Source organism: Grampus griseus (assembly GCF_964374135.1).
Source record: "Grampus griseus genome assembly, chromosome: 1".
Classification (NCBI taxonomy): Eukaryota; Metazoa; Chordata; class Mammalia; order Artiodactyla; family Delphinidae; genus Grampus; species Grampus griseus.
This window is the reverse complement of record NC_139017.1, coordinates 79,619,291-79,638,565: the sequence shown is the minus strand read 5'-3', so window position 1 is coordinate 79,638,565 and position 19,275 is coordinate 79,619,291. Positions and strand designations below refer to the sequence as shown.

Here is a 19,275-nt window from a genome sequence, read left to right as displayed (position 1 = left end):
AAAGACTTTGTAAATTGGGTTTTTGGTTTTTTCCAGTTTTGTCTTGAAGCAGGATTATATTAGATTCACATTGGTGAAGAAGCAGGGAACAGGCATTTGAGGCAGGAATAGTAGAGCCCATTGGCCGGGAGATTAAGTGCCAGTTAATGGGAGGTTTTGGGAATGGTGCTGAAGAGCTTGATTTTGAATCCATAGAGAACCTTGAGTTAGTGCAAATTTAGAAGATTAAGATTATCTGACAGTAATGTATTGGATGTGGTGAGGGAACAGAATAGACAGAGACCAGATAAGTTATTAAAATAATTCGGGCAGTAGGACCTAACTTCAGGTTTGTGTACAGAAATAGATTGGAAGGAATCAAGGCTTGGAGACTTCCCAGAGGAGGCGTTTTCAGGACCTAGAGACTAGCTGGACATAGGAGACAAGGGAGCAGGAGAGGTCTAAGATGTTTGTGTGTTAGAATGAAGGAATGTTGATGCTGTGGTGATGGAAATGGTGGTCAACTGGTCAAGTTCTGCGTTCTGTAGCACTCTGAATTCAAGGTTATTTTTGTGCTTACAGATGGAACATTTTATTTTTCTACCTGAGAATAGACATATAAAGAGTTAGGATTCTTTACTTTTTAAAAGAAAGGTCAGGTAAATAGTAGCATTAGACATCATTGCTGTGTATTGTCTTTTTAAGGCAACAAATAAGTCCTTGATTTTCCTGTTAGTTCAGTGATTCTTCCTAATAAGATTTTTTTCCTATTTCTTCTTCTAGTGGGAAAGATACCATGGTGAAATGGTGGGACCTTGATACCCAGCACTGCTTCAAAACAATGGTCGGCCACCGAACTGAGGTATATGTAGGGTCATGGGCCCAGGGAAAGAATAGCAAGGCAGAGAGGAAAAGATGGTTTCTTCCCTGGCCCTTTCATGACTTTGTTTTTACTGCTAACAGTAATCAACATGTACTGTCTTTAGAGAGAGAAGTTGGAGTGGTGGACAAAGTGCCAACCGTCAGAGCAGATGCAGCTGCTCTGGCATTTGGTAGAAATTGGCCTCGCATAAGTTTTTAACCCATGAATATGGGTTTCATCACTTCTAAATTATAAGTATCCACCTTTATGATCATAGGGAAGTTTAATGATACTGTGTATACAGTGCCTGGCCCGGTGACGTGTAAATAGCAAATTGTAGACATTATAATAATTACCTGAACATAGATCTGTTCAATAGAGATCAGGGAATACTTTACATCTTGGCATCCTCCTTTGTGCTTTGTTCATACCAGGCATAGGTGAAGGTGATTAAGGGGTACAAACTTCCAGCTATAGAGTATGTAAGCCATGGGATGGAATCTACACATAGGGTATATAGTCAATAATATTTTAACAACTTTGTATGGTGATGGATGGTAACTGGTCTTATTTTGGTGATCATTTCATGATGTATAAAAATATTGAATCACTGTGTTGTATGCCTTAAACTAATTTAACATTGTTAATTATAACTCAATTATATATATTTTTGTATATATGTGCTCTAGAATATATGAGGAATATACACACCCTAGAATTAATGAGGAGGAAAAGCAGATTCTTTCTTGATTTGCAACAGTACTGTTGTTTTCATTGTTTAGTTAGTTCATGGATGTTTGAGGCTAAAAATTATGCTCTGATAGACATTAATGGGGCACCTTTCATTTGCAAGGCACTGCTGAGATCAAAGAAGTGCCACGCTTGAAATCATTATTTTGAGTGGCTTCTAGTTAGGATTTATTCCGAACAGCCATTATCTAAATTTAAGGATAGGAAATTACAGAGAAACTGCTAGTTACCCCATAAACAACACTTCCACCACAGATCATTTTCTTTCTCAAAGTGAGCTTCCTTGTAGTGTATTTTGAAAGGGTTGTCTTAATATTAGACTTTGCAATGCCAAAGAGATTTCACTACAGTGTACTTAGACTTTTGGAATGTCATGTCATGCATCCTGGAGTCCCTTAATAACCATATTATTTGAATCTTTTTATACCCTGTAGGTGTGGGGGTTGGTTCTGGTGTCAGAAGAAAAGCGACTCATCACTGGGGCTTCTGACAGTGAGCTGAGGGCTTGGGACATAGCTTACCTGCAAGAGGTAATTGCTTTTTTTCTGGTCATGGGCAGTGTCATGTTTTAGCAATTTCATAGGCTTGCTGAATTTAGAATCAGATATAATTTTTGAGTACTTCACATACTAATGGAATTCTCTCTTACTGTGATTTCTAAACAATTTTTTTTCTTCATTCTGTGGTTCATTTGCACTTGGAAGAAGGATAGCTTTAGGCTGACAGCTCTTGGTAATGTTAATGTTTTAGTGTGTAGGGCTCTTAGCTTGGTATTCCTTGACCTTTGGGTGTCCACGGATGGACTTCAGAATATCTGTGACCCTCTTCCCTCAAACAAAAATCTATGTGAAATTTGTGTATGTTTATGTAAATATGTATATTCTGAGAAGATCTGTCACATTTTCTCAGATCATCAAAGATTTTGCGTGAATGAAAGGTGTTATAGACCTTAGGGTTTAGCTGGAGTTAGGTGTGTGGTGTTGTGTCCAGTAGCCATTTTGATGGGTTCTTTATTAGGAGGCTAGGGTTTATCTTTTTTTTTATTTAAGGAGAAAATGTAACCTCTCTTGCAATGTCTTTCAATTCGTAATGCCAATATGAATCTTTCCCTCTAGAATATGGTAGATCTTTCACCTAAGAAGGTTTTAAAATTAATGAGGTCATCATTTTTTCACCTTGTTATGAAACAATAGTCCTTAGACTGTGGAAAGTTATTGGAGCTGGTATAATGAATAATGTTTTGTTTGTGTTCTTGATGTGGTCAGTTTTTAACACATTCTGATGAATGTGCTGTCGTTGAAGAGGTTTGATCAGAGAGATCACTAAATGGAAGTTACCAGTGGCTATAAGGACAGGTTTCTAAGTCATTAGGGGGGAAAATCACCTCCTGGAACAAATTATTTCAGCTTTTTTTTTTTTTAAATAAATGTATTTATTTATTTTTGGCTGTGTTGGGTCTTCATTGCTGCACATGGGCTTTCTCTAGTTGTGGCCAGCAGGGGCTACTCTTCATTGCGGTGCTCAAGCTTCTCATTGTGGTGGCTTCTCTTGTTGAGGAGCACGGGCTCTAGGCACGCGGGCTTCAGTAGTTGTGGCTTGCGGGCTCTAGAGCGCAGGCTCAGTAATTGTGGCGCATGGGCTTAGTTGCTCTGCGGTATGTGGGATCTCTCTGGACCAGGGGTCGAACCCATGTCCCCTGCATTAGCAGGCGGATTCTTAACCACTGAGCCACCTGGCAAGCCCTATTTCAGCTTTTATTTTCCCATTTTTATAAAACAGATTGAAGACCCAGAAGAACCAGAGCCCAAGAAAGTCAAAGGGTCTTCCCCTGGAATACAGGACACACATGAAGCAGAGGATGGTACCCTTGAGATGGATGAAGCTCCTGAGGATGTAATTCATTTTTGTTTCTTACCTTCAGTTGAGTTGAATGGTGGGAAAGTATTCATTTTAGGGAAGATCTTTGTCACCTGCATTTCTTGGGATCATGTCTTTTCAGGGGTCAACAGAACTATTAACCTTCATCTTTTCTCTTGCTTCCTCTGCAGCGCATCCTTACATGTAGAAAAGCTGGTTCCATAATGCGGGAAGGAAGGGACAGAGTTGTGAACCTTGCAGTCGACCGGACAGGCAGGATTCTTGCTTGCCATGTGAGTACCAGGCTTAGGAGAAAATAACAAGGACTTGGCTCTTCCTTTAGAGACTTGTTCTTCTTTCGTATTCAGTGTGGAGGTGAATTTTTCTTTTGTCCTGTTAAGATTTCCTTATATGGTATTGTGTGGACCTGTATTCCCTAACTTCTGTTAGCCCAACAACAGTAATTGCTCTTATTCTTCTTATTATTAGCAAACATTTATTAAATCCCTGCCTTTCTAAACAATTTAAAAGCATTAACTTCTTTTTTCTGTTTTTTTTTTAAACATCTTTATTGGAGTATAATTGCTTTACATTGTTCTGTTAGTTGCTGCTGTATAACAAAGTGAATCAGCTATGCGTATACATATATCCCCACATCTCCTCCCTCTTGCGTCTCCCTCCCACCCTCCCTATCCCATCCCTCTAGGTGGAAACAAACCACCGAGCTGATCTCCCTGTGCTATGCGGCTGCTTCCCACTAGCTATCTGTTTTACATTTGGTAGTGTATATATGTCCATGCCACTCTCGCACTTTGTCCCAGCTTACCCTTTCCCCTCCCCATGTCCTAAAGTCCGTTCTCTATGTCTGCATCTTTATTCCTGTCCTGCCCTTAGGTTTTTCAGAACCAATTTTTTTTTTTTAAGATTCCATATATATGTGTTAGCATATGGTATTTGTTTTTCTCTTTCTGACTTACTTCACCCTGTAAAAAGCATTAACTTCTTATTTAGTCTCAGAGTAACATTGTAGAAAGTGGTGAATTCCCACTTTACAGATGAGACAGCAATCCCAACGAGATTAAGTTGTCCCTGGTAATACAACTAGTAAGGGAAGAAAGAGAAATGTTCTTACAGAGAAAAAGCTAAATTACAAATTGCCTCTCCTGGACTCACATCAACCTTTTGCCTTTCTAGGGGACTGATTCTGTGCTAGAAGTGTTTTGTATCCTTTCCAAGGAGGAAATTCAGAAGAAAATAGACAAGAAGATGAAGAAAGCTAAAAAGAAAGCAAAGTGTGTTTTCTTAATATTTACTACTAGTCAACAAGTATAGTGGGTGGGCCACATAGTACTGAAGGAAAAACTATGGCTTCTTTAAAGGAGTATTTACTCTGTTTTCAATTACCATTAAATGCTAGGGAAGATTTTATGGCGTGCTGGTAGTCCAAGTTTTTAATTTCTAAATACAGCTTCATAACTATCATATTCCTGGGTCTTGCACTCAGAGCCACACAGAACGAGAAAGGCAGTACAGATATTCAAACATGGCTTCTAAATGATTTAATTCTGAGAGACTAGCAGTGTGTCTTCGGTGACAACAGCCTATACAGAAGGAATCCAGGTTGCACAGTGCTGACCTTTGGGACTATGAGAAGGAAGACTGGTTGGACAGTTACATAATTGGAGTTTGGGGGCAGTATAACCTTACAATAAATAGGTCATTATAGCCATAGAAATCAGTTTCTCAGTGGTTGAAATTTATCAAGTCTCAAAGAAATAAAAAGTCACCAGTTTTAAAAATTTTTTATTTGCCAAAGCAAATCTTTTGAGACCTCTGGGTTTTTTTTTTGGCATGGTTGGGTTATAAGTGCAGAGTAATGGGTTTTCTAAAAAGTCCTGAAGTTAGAGAAGTTTACTAGAAACACTTCAGTGGGATAGTTTGAACTATAAAGACTTGTCCTCAGAAATTTTATGGGCGTTTGCATTCAGAATCCGTTTATTGAGGGTACCCATAGGATGGAATAACACTTCATATTAATTGCGTTGTGGTTCACAAAGCATTTTTACGTACACTACATTGTTTAATTCTCATGGTAATCCGTGTGGTTAAGTGACTCTTCCGGGTTCAATAAAGGTTGTTGGTCTCAGACCAGAGCTTGACTCAAGTAATAGCAAAGTTTCTTCTAGAAAAGTGATAGCATGATAGTCTTTTTTTTTTCTCCTCTAGATTAAATTCTTGCAAAGAGGAGGAGGAAGACCTTGAAGTCAATGTTGAAATGACTCTGCAAGATGAAATCCAACGGGTGACTAATATCAAAACTTCTGCCAAAATCAAGTGAGTGAAAATGTAGTAGCTGAGGTATCTGAGAGAAGTATCTGAAGTGTTGCTACAAAATTGTATCGGCTTTTCCCACTATTTGTAAGCAGTCTCTGCAAATTACGTATCTGGAGATGGTGATCGTGGCCTCAACTCCTGCCTCTCACCATGGGCCCACTTACTCATCATCTCATATTTGTTTTCTTATGATAGCTTTTTAGCTTTTTACTTACAGTTCTTTGCTGCCAGTTAAAAAGAAAAATGTATACCCCACATTCCAAAAGGATTTGCGGTCACTTACAAAAAAGAATACATGCACAGAAACAAGTCAGAGCCAGTATCTGAGCTCAGGTTTCTTGGACTTAAAAGCCTATACTAGACGACTGTCCAATACTCAGAGCACTCTTATTTGTAAAATCCTTTATACTTGTTCAAACTTTGTATAGATGGAGGGCATTGCAAAGCTTTTCTCCTAGAAAAAGATTAACCTTATGAGCTAAGATGGTTGCTGGAACATTTATGAATATTTTCTCATGCAGATCCTTTGACTTGATTCATACTCCTCAAGGAGAGTTAAAGGCTGTCTTCCTTCTGCAAAACAACTTGGTGGAATTATATTCACTGAATCCATCCATGTCAGCTCCTCAGACTGTCAGAACAAACAGAATTACCATCGGGGGTCATCGCAGTGATGTGCGGACTTTGTCATTCAGCTCAGACAATATCGCTGTCCTTTCAGCAGCAGCTGATTCCGTTAAGATATGGAACAGGTTTGTGAAATGATGCTTTCTATAGCTTTATCCAATCGTGTTTTCTTCCCTTTGAGTTAGTTTTTAATACTCTTGATGGTTAGTTATTCTTAGGGCCCTAAATACAGTTCCCTCAAAATGTATCTTCAGTGCATTTTGACTGTAGGCCTGTGGAGTTTAGAGTAGGAAAAATTGCCTTTTTAGATTTGGTATAAAAAATGTAAGTTTATTCCATGTCTGAAGCTTATTGCTGTACTTGGCTAGAGAAAAACACAAGCATACTTCCTACTCTAAATTCAAATAGGCTCTTAGTGCTTTACAGTAATTTTACCATGATTTCTCATTCCTCACTTTCCTAGATGACTATTTCACATGTTCTTACCTCTCCTCACACCTCACACCTGTAGCCCCTTTAAGCTGATGACCTTGCCTCCTAGTTCACTGAAGAAATGGAATCATCTAGAAAATGTTCATATGCTCCCACCTTAGCTGCATCTGTAGCCACATAATCTTTCTTCCTATGACTGTTGGTGCTCCTAACCAAAAGGTAATCACAAGCTATATTTCTCCTTCTAGCAATTTTCCTCCCTCTCTTGCATCATTAATCTTCCATCTCTGTTGGGTTGTTCGCATCAGCATACAGATACACTGTAATATCTCCCACCTTGAAGGAAATAATCCTGTTTCATCCTTATCTCTCTGTCCAATTATCTCCCCCCCATCCTCTGACTCCTTTTCTCCATCAGACCTTTATCCCCACCATTTCACCAAAACAGCTCTTGTCATCTCATCAGTGGTGTTCATGTTTCAAAATCCAGTGACCAATAAGCTTCGTTTGACACTGTCTTTGAATTGATAACTTTTCTCCTCTTTGAAACAGTTTGAATTTCATTACTTCCTCTTTCTCTGCTGGCTGTTTTTTTCCCTCAGTCTTGGCTAGACCCTTTTTATTTTGCTGACTTCTAACTGTTGGAATACTTCAGGGCGGAGTCTTTGAAAGTTTTCTCTGTCTACACTCACTTTCTGTGATCTCTAGTCAGGTGGCTTTCTATAAGCTGATGACACTTAAATTTCTATCTCTAGCCATAGCCTCTCCCTGAACTTCAGACTCATATGTCCAAAGCTTTTGTTTGTATCACCCTTGGATGTCTAATTAGGCATCTCAGATTTTTATATGTCCAAACCATACTTGTGATCTTCATTTCTTCAATAGTCTCCCCACCCTCTGTTCCTACAGACTTCCCCATATTAGTAAATAATTACTTCCTGTGGTTTTTCTAGCCCAAATCCTTGTAGCCAGTCTTGATTCTCTCATGTCCAGTGCATTAGCAAATACTATCAGCTCTACCTTCAAAACTTCCCTGGTGGTCCAGTGGTTAAGAATACACCTGCCAATGCAGAGGACATGGGTTCGATCCCTGGTCTGGGAAGATTCCACATGCCATGGGGCAACTAAGTCCGTGTACCACAACTACTGAGCCTGCGCTCTAGAGCCTGCGAGCCGCAACTACTGAGCTTGCGTGCCACAACTACTGAAGCCCGCGCACTCTAGAGCCTGTGCGCTGCAACTCCTGAGCCCACACGCTGCAACTACTGAAGCCCACCTGCCTAGAGCCCGTGCTCTGCAACGAGGAGCCACTGCAATGAGAAGCCCGCACACCGCAATGAAGAGTAGCCCATGCTCACCACAACTAGAGAAAGCCAAGACGCAGCAATGAAGACCTAGTGCAGCCAAAAATAAATTAAAAAAAAAAAAAAAGAGTGTTTAAAAAAAAAAAACTCACCTGGAATTCAACCACATCTCATCACCTGCGCTGCCATGACCTGGTTCAAACCACCAACATCTCTTATCTGGATTGTAATAGCTTTCTGACCAGTCTTCCATGCTTCCTTACTTGCCCCTCTGTGGTCTATACTCAACACAGCGGCCAGTGTAATCTTTTTATAATGGAAGTTATATCACTTCCAGGAGCTCCATCTCACAAAGACTAACTACAAGCCACAGTCCTTACAGACATTGTCTCTTACCACTCTCCCCTTCTCCAGTGGAGCCACCCTGGCCTTCTCGTTATCCCTTACAGGCGACAGGAGCGTGCCTGTGTCATGGCTGTTGTGCTCCCTTTCTGCGTGGAACCATATTCCCCTTTTGGCTAAGGCTTTCTCCTTCTCTTCTCATCACATGGCCATCCTGCTATCCCCTTCCCACCCTTGTACTCTTGGTCCCCTTCCCCCAGGTGCTGTGTTTCTCCATAGCACCTGCTAGCACCTGCTACACCAATATTTGTCTCATTTCCAGAGGATGTTAAGCTTTATGAGATTTGGGGCCTCTTCTGTTTAATTCATTGTTATATCTCCAGCACCTAGAACGGTACCTGGCATTCAGTAAATGTTGAAGGAAGTGGGCATTTGATATCTGTTTGTTGCATGGATGAATGTTTATGGTCCAGTAAAATGAACTGTACTTGTAAGGATACAGTATGCTAATTCGACTTGCAGTCCTCTGGCCTCACTTCTTTGTAGTGGCAGTCTGTTGAGCCCAGCAGATGCTTTTCTCAGCTCTTTCGTAGAATCTGTTCCTTAGGATTGGGAACCGCCATGAAAGAAAACAAAGTTAGGTGCCGCTTACTAATTTCTCCCTTCACTGTAATAAGCCAGGGTTATTCAGACTTTATCCTTTCTCATATTGATCATTCTGTGTGGCTAAGTTTGTATGAAATGTACATGCTGACCTCGCAGATGGAGAAGCAGGTTCTTTTAACATACAAGTTCTTTATTCCTTCTTTCTCACAGGTCTACACTGCAGTGTATTCGCACGATGACCTGCGAATATGCACTTTGCTCATCCTTTGTACCTGGTGATCGGCAGGTGGTCATAGGAACAAAGGTAAACAGGCTTTTCCATGGATTTGGGGGACTTTTTCTACTCGGTTATTCTTAAAGTTGTTTGAGAAATATGCTTTCTATTTTAACATATGGGAAATGTATTAGGGCCAGATAGTATGAGAGGGTGTTAGTTCATTGCCCTTTTTTTTGAGGTTTTTATTTTTATTTAATTAATTTATTTTGGGCTGCATTGGGTTTTCGTTGCTGCGCACAGGCTTTCTCTAGTTGCGGCGCAAACGGGCCAATCTTCGTCACGGTGCATGGGCTTCTCATTGCAGTGGCTTCTCTCGGGCTCTAGATACACGGGCTTCAGTAGTTGTGGCTCACGGGCTCCTGAGCGCAGGCTCAGTAGTTGTGGCTCATGGGCTCCTGAGCGCAGGCTCAGTAGTTGTGGCTCACGGGCTCCTGAGCACATGCTTAGTAGTTGTGGTTCACGGGCTCCTGAGCACAGGCTTAGTAGTTGTGGCTCACGGGCTCCTGAGCGCAGGCTAAGTAGTTGTGGTTTGCGGGCTCTAGAGGGCAGGCTCAGTAGTTGTGGCGCGTGGGCTTAGTTGCTCCGTGGCATGTGGGATCTTCCCGGACCAGGGATCGAACCCTTGTCCCCTGCATCAGCAGGTGGATTCTTAACCACTGCACTACCAGGGAAGCACGAGGTTTTTATTTTTAAGTTTTGTTTTCTTTGTGTTTTTTTTTTTAAACCAAATCTTATGTCACATTACAAAGAAAATTAAAATCATGACCTTGAGATAACCGTCACTAACATTTTGGAGATCAGCCTTTCATGCATCTTTTTATGAGCACACGTGTAATTGTGTTTTGAGAAGACTGATGATAAAAGACAGTAAGTACCAGCATCATGCGTGGCAGATAGAAGCATTTGGTAAAGACAGCCTGACTGATGAAGTCCTCAGCTGCTAATCAGATTGGGAGATAACCATGAGGGAATAAGCAGACATGGATTTGGATTCAGGTTCTTCCCCTTACGAAATGGGTAATTTGGAGAAAGTCATATAACTTCTCTTAGTGTGTTTCATTATCTACACAATGGAATGGTGACACTTGCTTTTTCGCAGAGCCTTTTCTGCCAGATGGGCCTAGGTTAGAATCCCAGCTCTTCCACTTACTGGCTATAAGACCTTTTGGGCAAGTTACTCAACCCTGTGAGCCTTAGTTTTTTCATGTAAAATGATGTAAATAACCTGCCTCACAGTCTGCAAAGCACTTAGCACAGAGACTGGCTCCCAGCAAATAACTAATAAATAAGAACTAGTAGCAGAAGTAGCACGAATGGTAGTAGTAGGGGTGGTAGTGGAAATAAAGTGGAATAAGGTCTATGGAATATTTTGAAAAGTGCTTTGCAAGTATTTGTCATTATTATCCCCCTAAACTAATGCCATGTGCGCATGATTATTTTATTAGAAAAACCTATGTTATCATAATGGATATTTTTGGTCCAGCAAAAAGTGTAAAATAAGCTGGAGAGATTTTAGGGTCAGTGTCAGTGAAAGAACATTAAATTTCAGTTAAAAGTTTTCCTCAGTTTTCATTCATTCTTTTAACAAATGTCCATTCACTATCTGCTATTGGGAAAACATTTTGCACATTGCTTCAAAGACTATTTGTATGACTCAGACAGAATCCCTAGCCTAGTCTCTGTGCCGTGCTGCTAACATACATGATCTCATTTCATCCCCACAACAGCTTAGAGGGGTTGGTGATATAAACTCCATTTTTCAGATGGAAAAACGGGCTCACGGAGATGAATTTACCCACAGTCAGAGTTAGAGAGAAGCAGCCCTGGGATTCAAGTCTTCCCCTTACGTTCTTTCCACCACGTGTGCACAGGCTTGTCATAGAGCAGGCTTTGCCACTGTGTGTGTTCCGTGCTGGCACCATGACCACAGCATATACATGGTCTAAACAGGAAGCGTGGCTGATAGCTTTCTAAGCTACTGTGATTTTGTTTTTTTCAAGTTCATTGCCCTCCCTAGCATTGTAGGTAGTATTTCTCATTATCAGTGTATTCTAGAGGGGGAAATCAAGAGTTGGTTAAGCCAACTACCATAGAGGATAGTCCACTTAAAGGACTGATTAAGTTTTTTAAAGGTTTTTAAGTTCCCCATTTGCTCTTATGTTTATTCTGACATGCCTGTGGCCATGATATTTACCTTTTGAAGTTGAGGAAACCAGTGGAAGTGACAGTAATCCTGTACTACAAGGTTGTACTGTTCCTTAGTTGTACAGTATAGCAACCCTGCCAGGATTAACCCAACATGTCCGTAGGGGATTTAACAACATTTATTCACAGAGGAAGTACAGAGCATGGACCGTGGAAGCCCGTTTCCTAAGCAGTTAGCTACATTGTTGCTGCTTGGTTATGAAACTGTGTAAGTTGTGTGTTCATTTTGTGTCTTCCAAAGACAGGAAAGCTGCAGCTTTATGACTTGGCCTCAGGAAATCTGCTGGAGACAATAGATGCACATGATGGAGCTTTATGGTCCTTGTCTCTCTCTCCAGATCAGGTAACTAAACCAGATGTTAAGATCTGGGCTTCAGTACCCTGGCTGTACTTCCCATTTCTTATATCAAGTTCTACTGCTGCCTAACAGGGATTTGCCTCAGGGTTTCTTTAAAGAAAGCCCACTTCTGTCTAATGTCTAGCTTTTATATATGATGCCATATCTTGTGCCTGATAATATGAATAGCTGTCATTATGATTTGAAATCTTGTTCAGCTGCTGTTCATCATCAGCTCCATGACATCAAATTGCTTACCCTCCTGACTTTGTACCAGTGGTTTGTGATACTTCTTAAGAGGAAATACTTCCTGGGGCAACACAATGTGGAGGATAGAGTAGACTTTTGTGCTTCCCTTTTAGTCCACACATCTATGACTATATAAATCTAGTGATTTTTTAGTAAATATGTGAACCTTTTCAAGTCAGTAATGGTGTATTTCCCTTCAAAGGAGTCACCCTGGAGAACTGTGTACTTATTCCAGTAATGGTGCTGTTGCTCAGAACATTTTGAGATAGTTTTTGACAACACCTTAAGGGATTGTGGCCCATTTATTTGAATACTCCCAATGGTGGCAAACCTTCATTCATTGAAAGTAGATATTTTTGGAAAAAAAGGAACCTGGAATTTAGACTGGGTAATGCCATTTGGGGTCAGAAATGAAACAGCATTTAAAATTTAAATAGTAGCAACATCTAGCATTTGTGGAGTGTTCTCTTTTCCAAAGTGTTTTCACGTCCATCATGTCATTATTGTTATTTTCACAATGATTTTATAAACTAGGTAGTCTTTACAACTGCACCAACACTGAGGGTCATTATAAGGTTATTTTCCCATGTTACAAATCTCTGAAATAGCAGAATAGACATTTGAGATGTAGTTTTCTGACTCTATAGTCCTTATAGCTTACACTAACACTAAAATGTGATAAAACCAATTGAATACTTCATAGCAAATTCTTTTGACTGTTGCCTTACCCTGCAGTGTTCATTGAGTCTTTCTTCCTGATGCTGAATGAAAGTATAACTAGAACTTTACACTAGTTATCATCTGACTACATTAGTCTCTGCTAGGAGTTCTCCAGTAGGATCTGTGGTGGCATCCCATAAAGAGCAATGAAGGGAGTTAAGGAAAAACCACATATCCTAATTCTTACCCCATGCTATTAAATAAAAATGGTCTTTTATACTATTTTGAGGTGTCTTATTAAAGGTTCTATACTAAGATTTTTTTTAACGGAAATGTCATTTGATTTTCAGCGTGGCTTTGTGACAGGTGGTGCAGATAAATCTGTCAAGTTCTGGGATTTTGAGTTGGTGAAAGATGAAAACAGTACCCAGAAGAGGTAAGTGGACATTTTTTATTTGTGTCCATTTTTGGGGAGCGAAAATCGGGAACCATTGAATGGGTTTTTGACATGTATTGATATTTCTGTTGAGCTCCAGAGGGTTTTTGGAATTTTTTTGTGCCTTCGTACTCATTTTTCTTGATGCTTTCTGTAATGCTAGGCTTTCTGTGAAGCAAACCCGAACCTTGCAACTAGATGAAGAAGTTCTGTGTGTCAGTTACTCTCCCAATCAAAAGCTGTTGGCTGTGTCTTTGCTGGACTGTACTGTGAAAGTTTTCTATGTTGATACTTCAAAGGTACAATGGTTATGCCTATGGATATTTGCTTTCTTTCTGACTGACCTTGGGTTGAGACTATAAAGAAGTGTCCTTGAGTGTTCCCAGCAGTAGTATGTTTCTAAAAATTTGTGAATCAAAACATTGCAAGTACACTAGGAAGGCTAGGGTTTTAAAAGAATCCTTTGGTTCATAAATTTTGTTTAAAGCAAGTTGTATTTCATATGTTCAGAAAATCTGTGGACAGAAAATCCTGTCGTAGCCAGTAGTTTTAAGAGCGATGCTAGGTCTTAGGCAGTGATTCCACGCTTGGCTGTAAGTCAGGATCATTTGAGTTTCTTATAAAAATATAGGTTACTGGGCTCTATGCCCAGAGTGTCAGTGGGACTGGATTGGGCCTGGAAATATTGTTGTGAAACAAGTGCTCCAGAGACTTTTCAGCTAAGAGATCCAGAGAACGTCTCTGTTCCATATTCTGACTGAGGGAATAGGCTTCTGCAGCAGCCCTGGCTCCACTGTATTGCAGCATTCTTGGCAAGTGCACGCAGGGGTTGTATGCCGGATATGGGTACAAGTCACCTTCAGTGGTTTGACTGTCTTCTTTAAAACTACAGACATAAAGCAATCCAGAACAGTCTTAGCATTGTACTTAAAGTTATATTTTAGGTCTACAGGTAATAAATTATACCTGTGTTTTATAGACATGAGTTATTTATATTCTTTTTTTATTTTTAAATGTTTAGTTTTTTCTCTCACTGTATGGACACAAACTGCCTGTCATATGCATGGACATCTCTTATGTAAGTAAAATTTAAATATTGTCTCAGTAACAAGTTGTCTTTTCTAAAATGCTATCTTAGTTCTTGGCTTGATAGCTTCATTTTAGTATTTTTCAGTTTGTTGTATAACTGACTATCCTAAAAGAAATCATACTTTAGATATATATATTTCTTTAATGCTTTTAGAATATTTTCACGGATACCTGAATTAATCCTCATAACCAACTCCCTGTTTTGGATTCCCCAAATAGTATTTTCTTGTATAAAAATAATATAATTGGTAGAACACCCTAGAATATGAAGAACTTTCAAAAAGGCAGCCCCCTTTGTTCTGAAGTATAATGTTTGTAAGGAAAATGGAACTTTGCAATATCTACGGTATTTTGCGTTATGTATACTTCTAGTCTCTTGACCAAAGTCATATTTTTTGTAATGTCTAGTTATGATTAGGAGTGGCAATATATATTTAAAAACAATGTCTAGTCTGTGTAAAAGGAATTGGCCCCTGCTCTAGCTTGTCTGCACTCAGTGCATTAACAGAATAAATTGGTGTCAGAAAATATTTTCAGTTTTCTTGTTATGTTGACAGCAATTTGAACTAGGTGCTAAAACAGGAAAGGTAAGAAAATCAGTGATAGGAGACATGGCATAAAAAGGGCTAGGTCGTAAACATTCTATATAGTAGATTCTTTCCCAGCCTTATTCTTCTCTTTCCCTCTTCTCTCCCCCCAAACTCTATGACAGAGATTAGAGATTCTTTATTCTATCTGTTGGACAAAGTAAACATAACCTCCATCAAGGCATAACACTGTCCTGTAGCAGGACCAAAACATCTAAGCCACAGAGTTCTTGCTTACTTACAAGCTTTATAAGTAGATCTGTAGGTAAAAGAGAGGATGTAGGTGCTCTTGGTAAAGAGATGAAATTAATTTTTTGGCATTAATGTTTTTGAAAGAAATGGGATACATGTTCTGGTTAGCTTTTCTCCAATTAGAGTTTCAGATAATCAAGTAATGTTTTACTTCTCTTCCTCCTAGGATGGAGCACTGATAGCAACTGGCTCTGCTGACAGGAATGTGAAGATCTGGGGTCTGGACTTTGGGGACTGCCACAAGTCTCTGTTTGCACATGATGACAGGTAGGTGTCATCTTTTCAAAGACCTCCCATTGAGTCACCTGTAGGTATCATTTCCCGGGAGCATCTGTGTCTATTATTTAGTGTTCTCAGATAGTCAGAAATTAAAAATTCTAAAATATAGTCAGACACTCTAGAACTAGCTATTCAAAAGCTATTTATGTGTATAAGACTCTTTTTAATGATGAGGAATTTGATGACATTTGAGTACTGCTCTCACTTTTCAGTGTGATGTACCTAAAGTTTGTACCCAAGTCTCACCTCTTCTTCACTGCTGGGAAAGACCATAAGATTAAGCAGTGGGATGCAGACAAATTTGAACACATACAAACTCTGGAGGTAACCTTTTGCCTGCTTTGCTTGCTCAGTACTTAAGAACTTCTTTTAAGATCAAGTGTTGATTTCCCACTATTGTAAGCAGTTAGCAGTCTATGAATAAGGTATTCTTACTCAGGATTTTTGTTTTTTGTCCTTTCTCTCTGCAGGGGCATCACCAGGAAATATGGTGCTTGGCTGTAAGCCCCAGTGGGGACTATATTGTATCATCGTCCCATGACAAATCTCTGAGACTTTGGGAGAGAACAAGGGAGCCTCTTATTCTTGAGGAAGAAAGGGAGATGGTAAGGTGTTCAGCCTTGGTTACAAATGTGCTGGTGGGTGTCAGTATCTGACACGCTGTCTCAGCTCGAGTTTCCTGTCTAGTGCTGTCACACCTCAGTCAGTGCAAGTCCATTGAGCTCCAAAAGATGTTTCCAAGACTGCTGACACCACTTCGGCAGCCAAGCGGAGACAGAGATGCCATAAGGGGGTTGGATTGTCAAAGAAGCAGCTTCTCACTGTCTCATTTCACTTCACATAGGGGTCATGTTTTTTCTTTGAAATTAATTCATATCTATCTCTTGTCAGCAAAGGGAAGCAGAATATGAGGAGAGTGTGGCCAAAGAAGACCAACCAGTAGTAAGTAAATCTTTCGGGACCCTCAGACTGTGTCCTGTAATTATCTTATTGGAATTTACTGTAATTTCAAGAATTTCTAATGGGATTCGAATTGGGACTAGATGTCAAAGTCATCCACAGCTGATACGGGAAGGAATCTGTGTAGTCCTTCTTAATCCAGCTGTATATCCTGATTTTATGGGACAAATGATTGACCAGATTTGGTATTGAATGATTTTCGTTCTGGCTTTTTTTTAAGGAGGCTTCAGGCAGTTGTTTCACTGTAAATCAAAAATCAGAAAAAAATTGAGAAATTGGGCATTCTCTTTAAACGTGTTGTAGAGCAGGGTATTCTTCTGATAATGCATATAACACATTTAACAGTGTCTGGCACTTACTAAGTACTCAGTTAATGGTAGCTGATAACACCATGTAACAGTCATCGTAACATAGTAATGTCTGTTCTTTTCTGGATATAAGATTAATTTATTGGCTCTTTAACACCTGTCAATGAAATTGTTAAAGGATCTCTTTGTTCCTGGCAGGTTCCGGGAGAGACTCAAGGTGACAATTACTTTACTGGAAAGAAAACTATTGAAACAGTCAAAGCAGTAAGTTGATACTAGAATGCAGTATCTCATTTTTAATTTTTTTTTATTTCCAAAAAGTATTTTATTAAAATCTAAAGAAAAACACAAAGGAAACACTTATAAGAAATAAAAACAGCATGAAATTGCCCTTTTTCTAGATTTGACCCTAAAATCACCAAATAAGTGTTAAGAGCTCCTATTCTAATTCCTTTACTTTATGGCAGTAGTTCTCAAAGTGGAGCACCCAGACCAGAAGCATCAGCATCCCCTGAGAACTTGTTAGAAAAGGAAATTCCCAGGCCCTAGCCCAAACCTACTGAATGTGGATCACAGGGGTGGGGTGAGCAATAAGTGGGGGTTTTTTGTTTGTTTGCTTTTTTGATTATAGACTTTTTAAAAATTGAAGTGTAGTTGATTTACAATGTTGTGTTAATTTTTGCTGTACAGCAAACTAATTCAGTTATATATACATTCTTATAAATTCTTTTCCATTATGGTTTATCATAGGATACTGAATATAGTTCCCTGTGCTATACAGTAGGACCTTGATGTTTATCCATTCCATATATAATAGCTTACATCTGCTAACCCCAACCTCCTACTCCATCCCTCCCCCAAAGCAGCCACAAGTCTGTTCTCTATGTCCGTGAGTCTGTCTCTGTTTTGTAGATGGGTTCATTTGTGTCATGTTTTAGATTCTACATTTAAGTGATATCATATGGTATTTGTGTCTCTTTCTGACTTAGTTCATTTAGTATGATAATCTCTAGTTGCATCCATGTTGCTGCAAATGGCATATTTTGTTCTTTTTTATGGTTCTGTAGTATTCCATTGTACATTTGTACCACGTCTTTTTTTTTCTTAAACATCTTTATTGGAGTATAATTGCTTTACAATGTTGTGTTAGTTTCTGCTGTATAACAAAGTGAATCAGCTATATGTATACATATATCCCCTCCCTCTTGCGTCTCCCTCCCACCCTCCCTATCCCACCCCTCTAGTGTACCACATCTTCTTTATCCATTCATCTGTTGATGGACATTTAGGTTTTTTCCATGTCTTGGCTGTTGTGAATAGTGCTGCTATGAACATAAGGGTGCACGTATCTTTTTGGATTAGAGTTTTGTCTGGATATATGCCCAGGAGTGGGATTGATGGATCATATGGTAATTCTATTTTTAGTTTCTTGAGGAACCTCCATACTGTTTTCCATAGTGGCTGTACCAACTTACATTTCCACCAACAGTGTAAGAGGGTTCCCTTTTCTTCACATCCTCTCCAACGTTTGTTATTTGTAGAGTTTTTAATGTGGCCATTCTGACCACTGTGAGGTAGTACCTCATTGTAGTTTTGATTTGTATTTCTCTAATAATTAGCAATGTTGAGCATCTTTTCATATGCCTATTGGCCATCTGTATTTCTTTGGAGAAATGTCTGTTTAGGTCTTCTGCCCATTTTTCAATTGGGTTGTTTGTTTTTTTGTTATAGAGTTGTATGAGCTGTTTGTATGTTTTGGAAATTAAGTCCTTGTCAGTCACATCATTCACAAATATTTTCTCCCATTCTGTAGGTTGTTTTTTCATTTTTTTTATGGTTTCCTTTGCTGTGCAGAAGCTTGTAAGTTTGATTATGTCCCATTTAATTATTTTTGTTTTTATTTCTATTACCTTGGGAGACTGACCTAAGAAAATATTGGTACTATCTATGTCAGAGAATGTTTTGTCTATAATCTCTTCTGGGAGTTTTATGGTGTCATGCCTTATGTTTAAGTCTTTAAGCCATTTTGAGTTTATTTCTGTGTATGGTGAGAGGGTGTGTTCTAACTTCATCAATTTACATGCAGCTGTCTAGCTTTCCCAACACCACTTGCTGAAGAGACTGTCTTTTTCCCATTGTATGTTCTTGCCTCCTTTGTTGAAGGTTACTTGACAGTAGGTGTGTGGGTTTATTTCTGAGCTCTCTATTCTGTTCCATTGATCCATATGTCTCTTTTTGTGCCAATACCATGTTGTTTTGATTACTGTAGCTTTGTAGTATTGTCTGAAGTCTGGGAGGGTTATGCCTCCTGCTTTGTTCGTTTTCTTCAGGATTGCTTTGGCAATTCTGGGTCTTTTATGGTTCCATATAAATTTTAGGATTATTTGTTCTAGTTCTGTGAAAAATGTCATGGGTAATTTGATAGGGATCACATTAAATCTGTAAATTGCCTTGGGTAGTATGCCCATTTTAACAGTATTCTTCCAGTCCAAGAACATGGGATATCTTTCCATTTCTTTTCTTAAAAAATAAATAAATTTATT

General features: G+C 39.3%; 1 protein-coding gene across 2 annotated transcripts in view; it reads left to right on the top strand.

The window, feature by feature from the left end:
* Positions 1-19,275, top strand: part of WDR3 (WD repeat domain 3) — a 37,777-nt gene that overhangs the window by 8,281 nt on the left and 10,221 nt on the right. For both annotated transcript variants that reach the window (XM_082671503.1, XM_082671504.1), the window contains exons 5-21: positions 763-841; positions 2,026-2,121; positions 3,371-3,484; positions 3,640-3,741; positions 4,643-4,740; positions 5,675-5,782; positions 6,304-6,534; positions 9,304-9,397; positions 11,817-11,918; positions 13,172-13,257; positions 13,421-13,556; positions 14,279-14,335; positions 15,352-15,452; positions 15,677-15,788; positions 15,935-16,069; positions 16,356-16,406; positions 16,931-16,996. In XM_082671503.1, the coding sequence (XP_082527629.1) occupies positions 763-841; positions 2,026-2,121; positions 3,371-3,484; positions 3,640-3,741; positions 4,643-4,740; positions 5,675-5,782; positions 6,304-6,534; positions 9,304-9,397; positions 11,817-11,918; positions 13,172-13,257; positions 13,421-13,556; positions 14,279-14,335; positions 15,352-15,452; positions 15,677-15,788; positions 15,935-16,069; positions 16,356-16,406; positions 16,931-16,996 (1,768 nt within the window). The remainder of the gene's footprint in view (positions 1-762; positions 842-2,025; positions 2,122-3,370; positions 3,485-3,639; positions 3,742-4,642; positions 4,741-5,674; positions 5,783-6,303; positions 6,535-9,303; positions 9,398-11,816; positions 11,919-13,171; positions 13,258-13,420; positions 13,557-14,278; positions 14,336-15,351; positions 15,453-15,676; positions 15,789-15,934; positions 16,070-16,355; positions 16,407-16,930; positions 16,997-19,275) is intronic.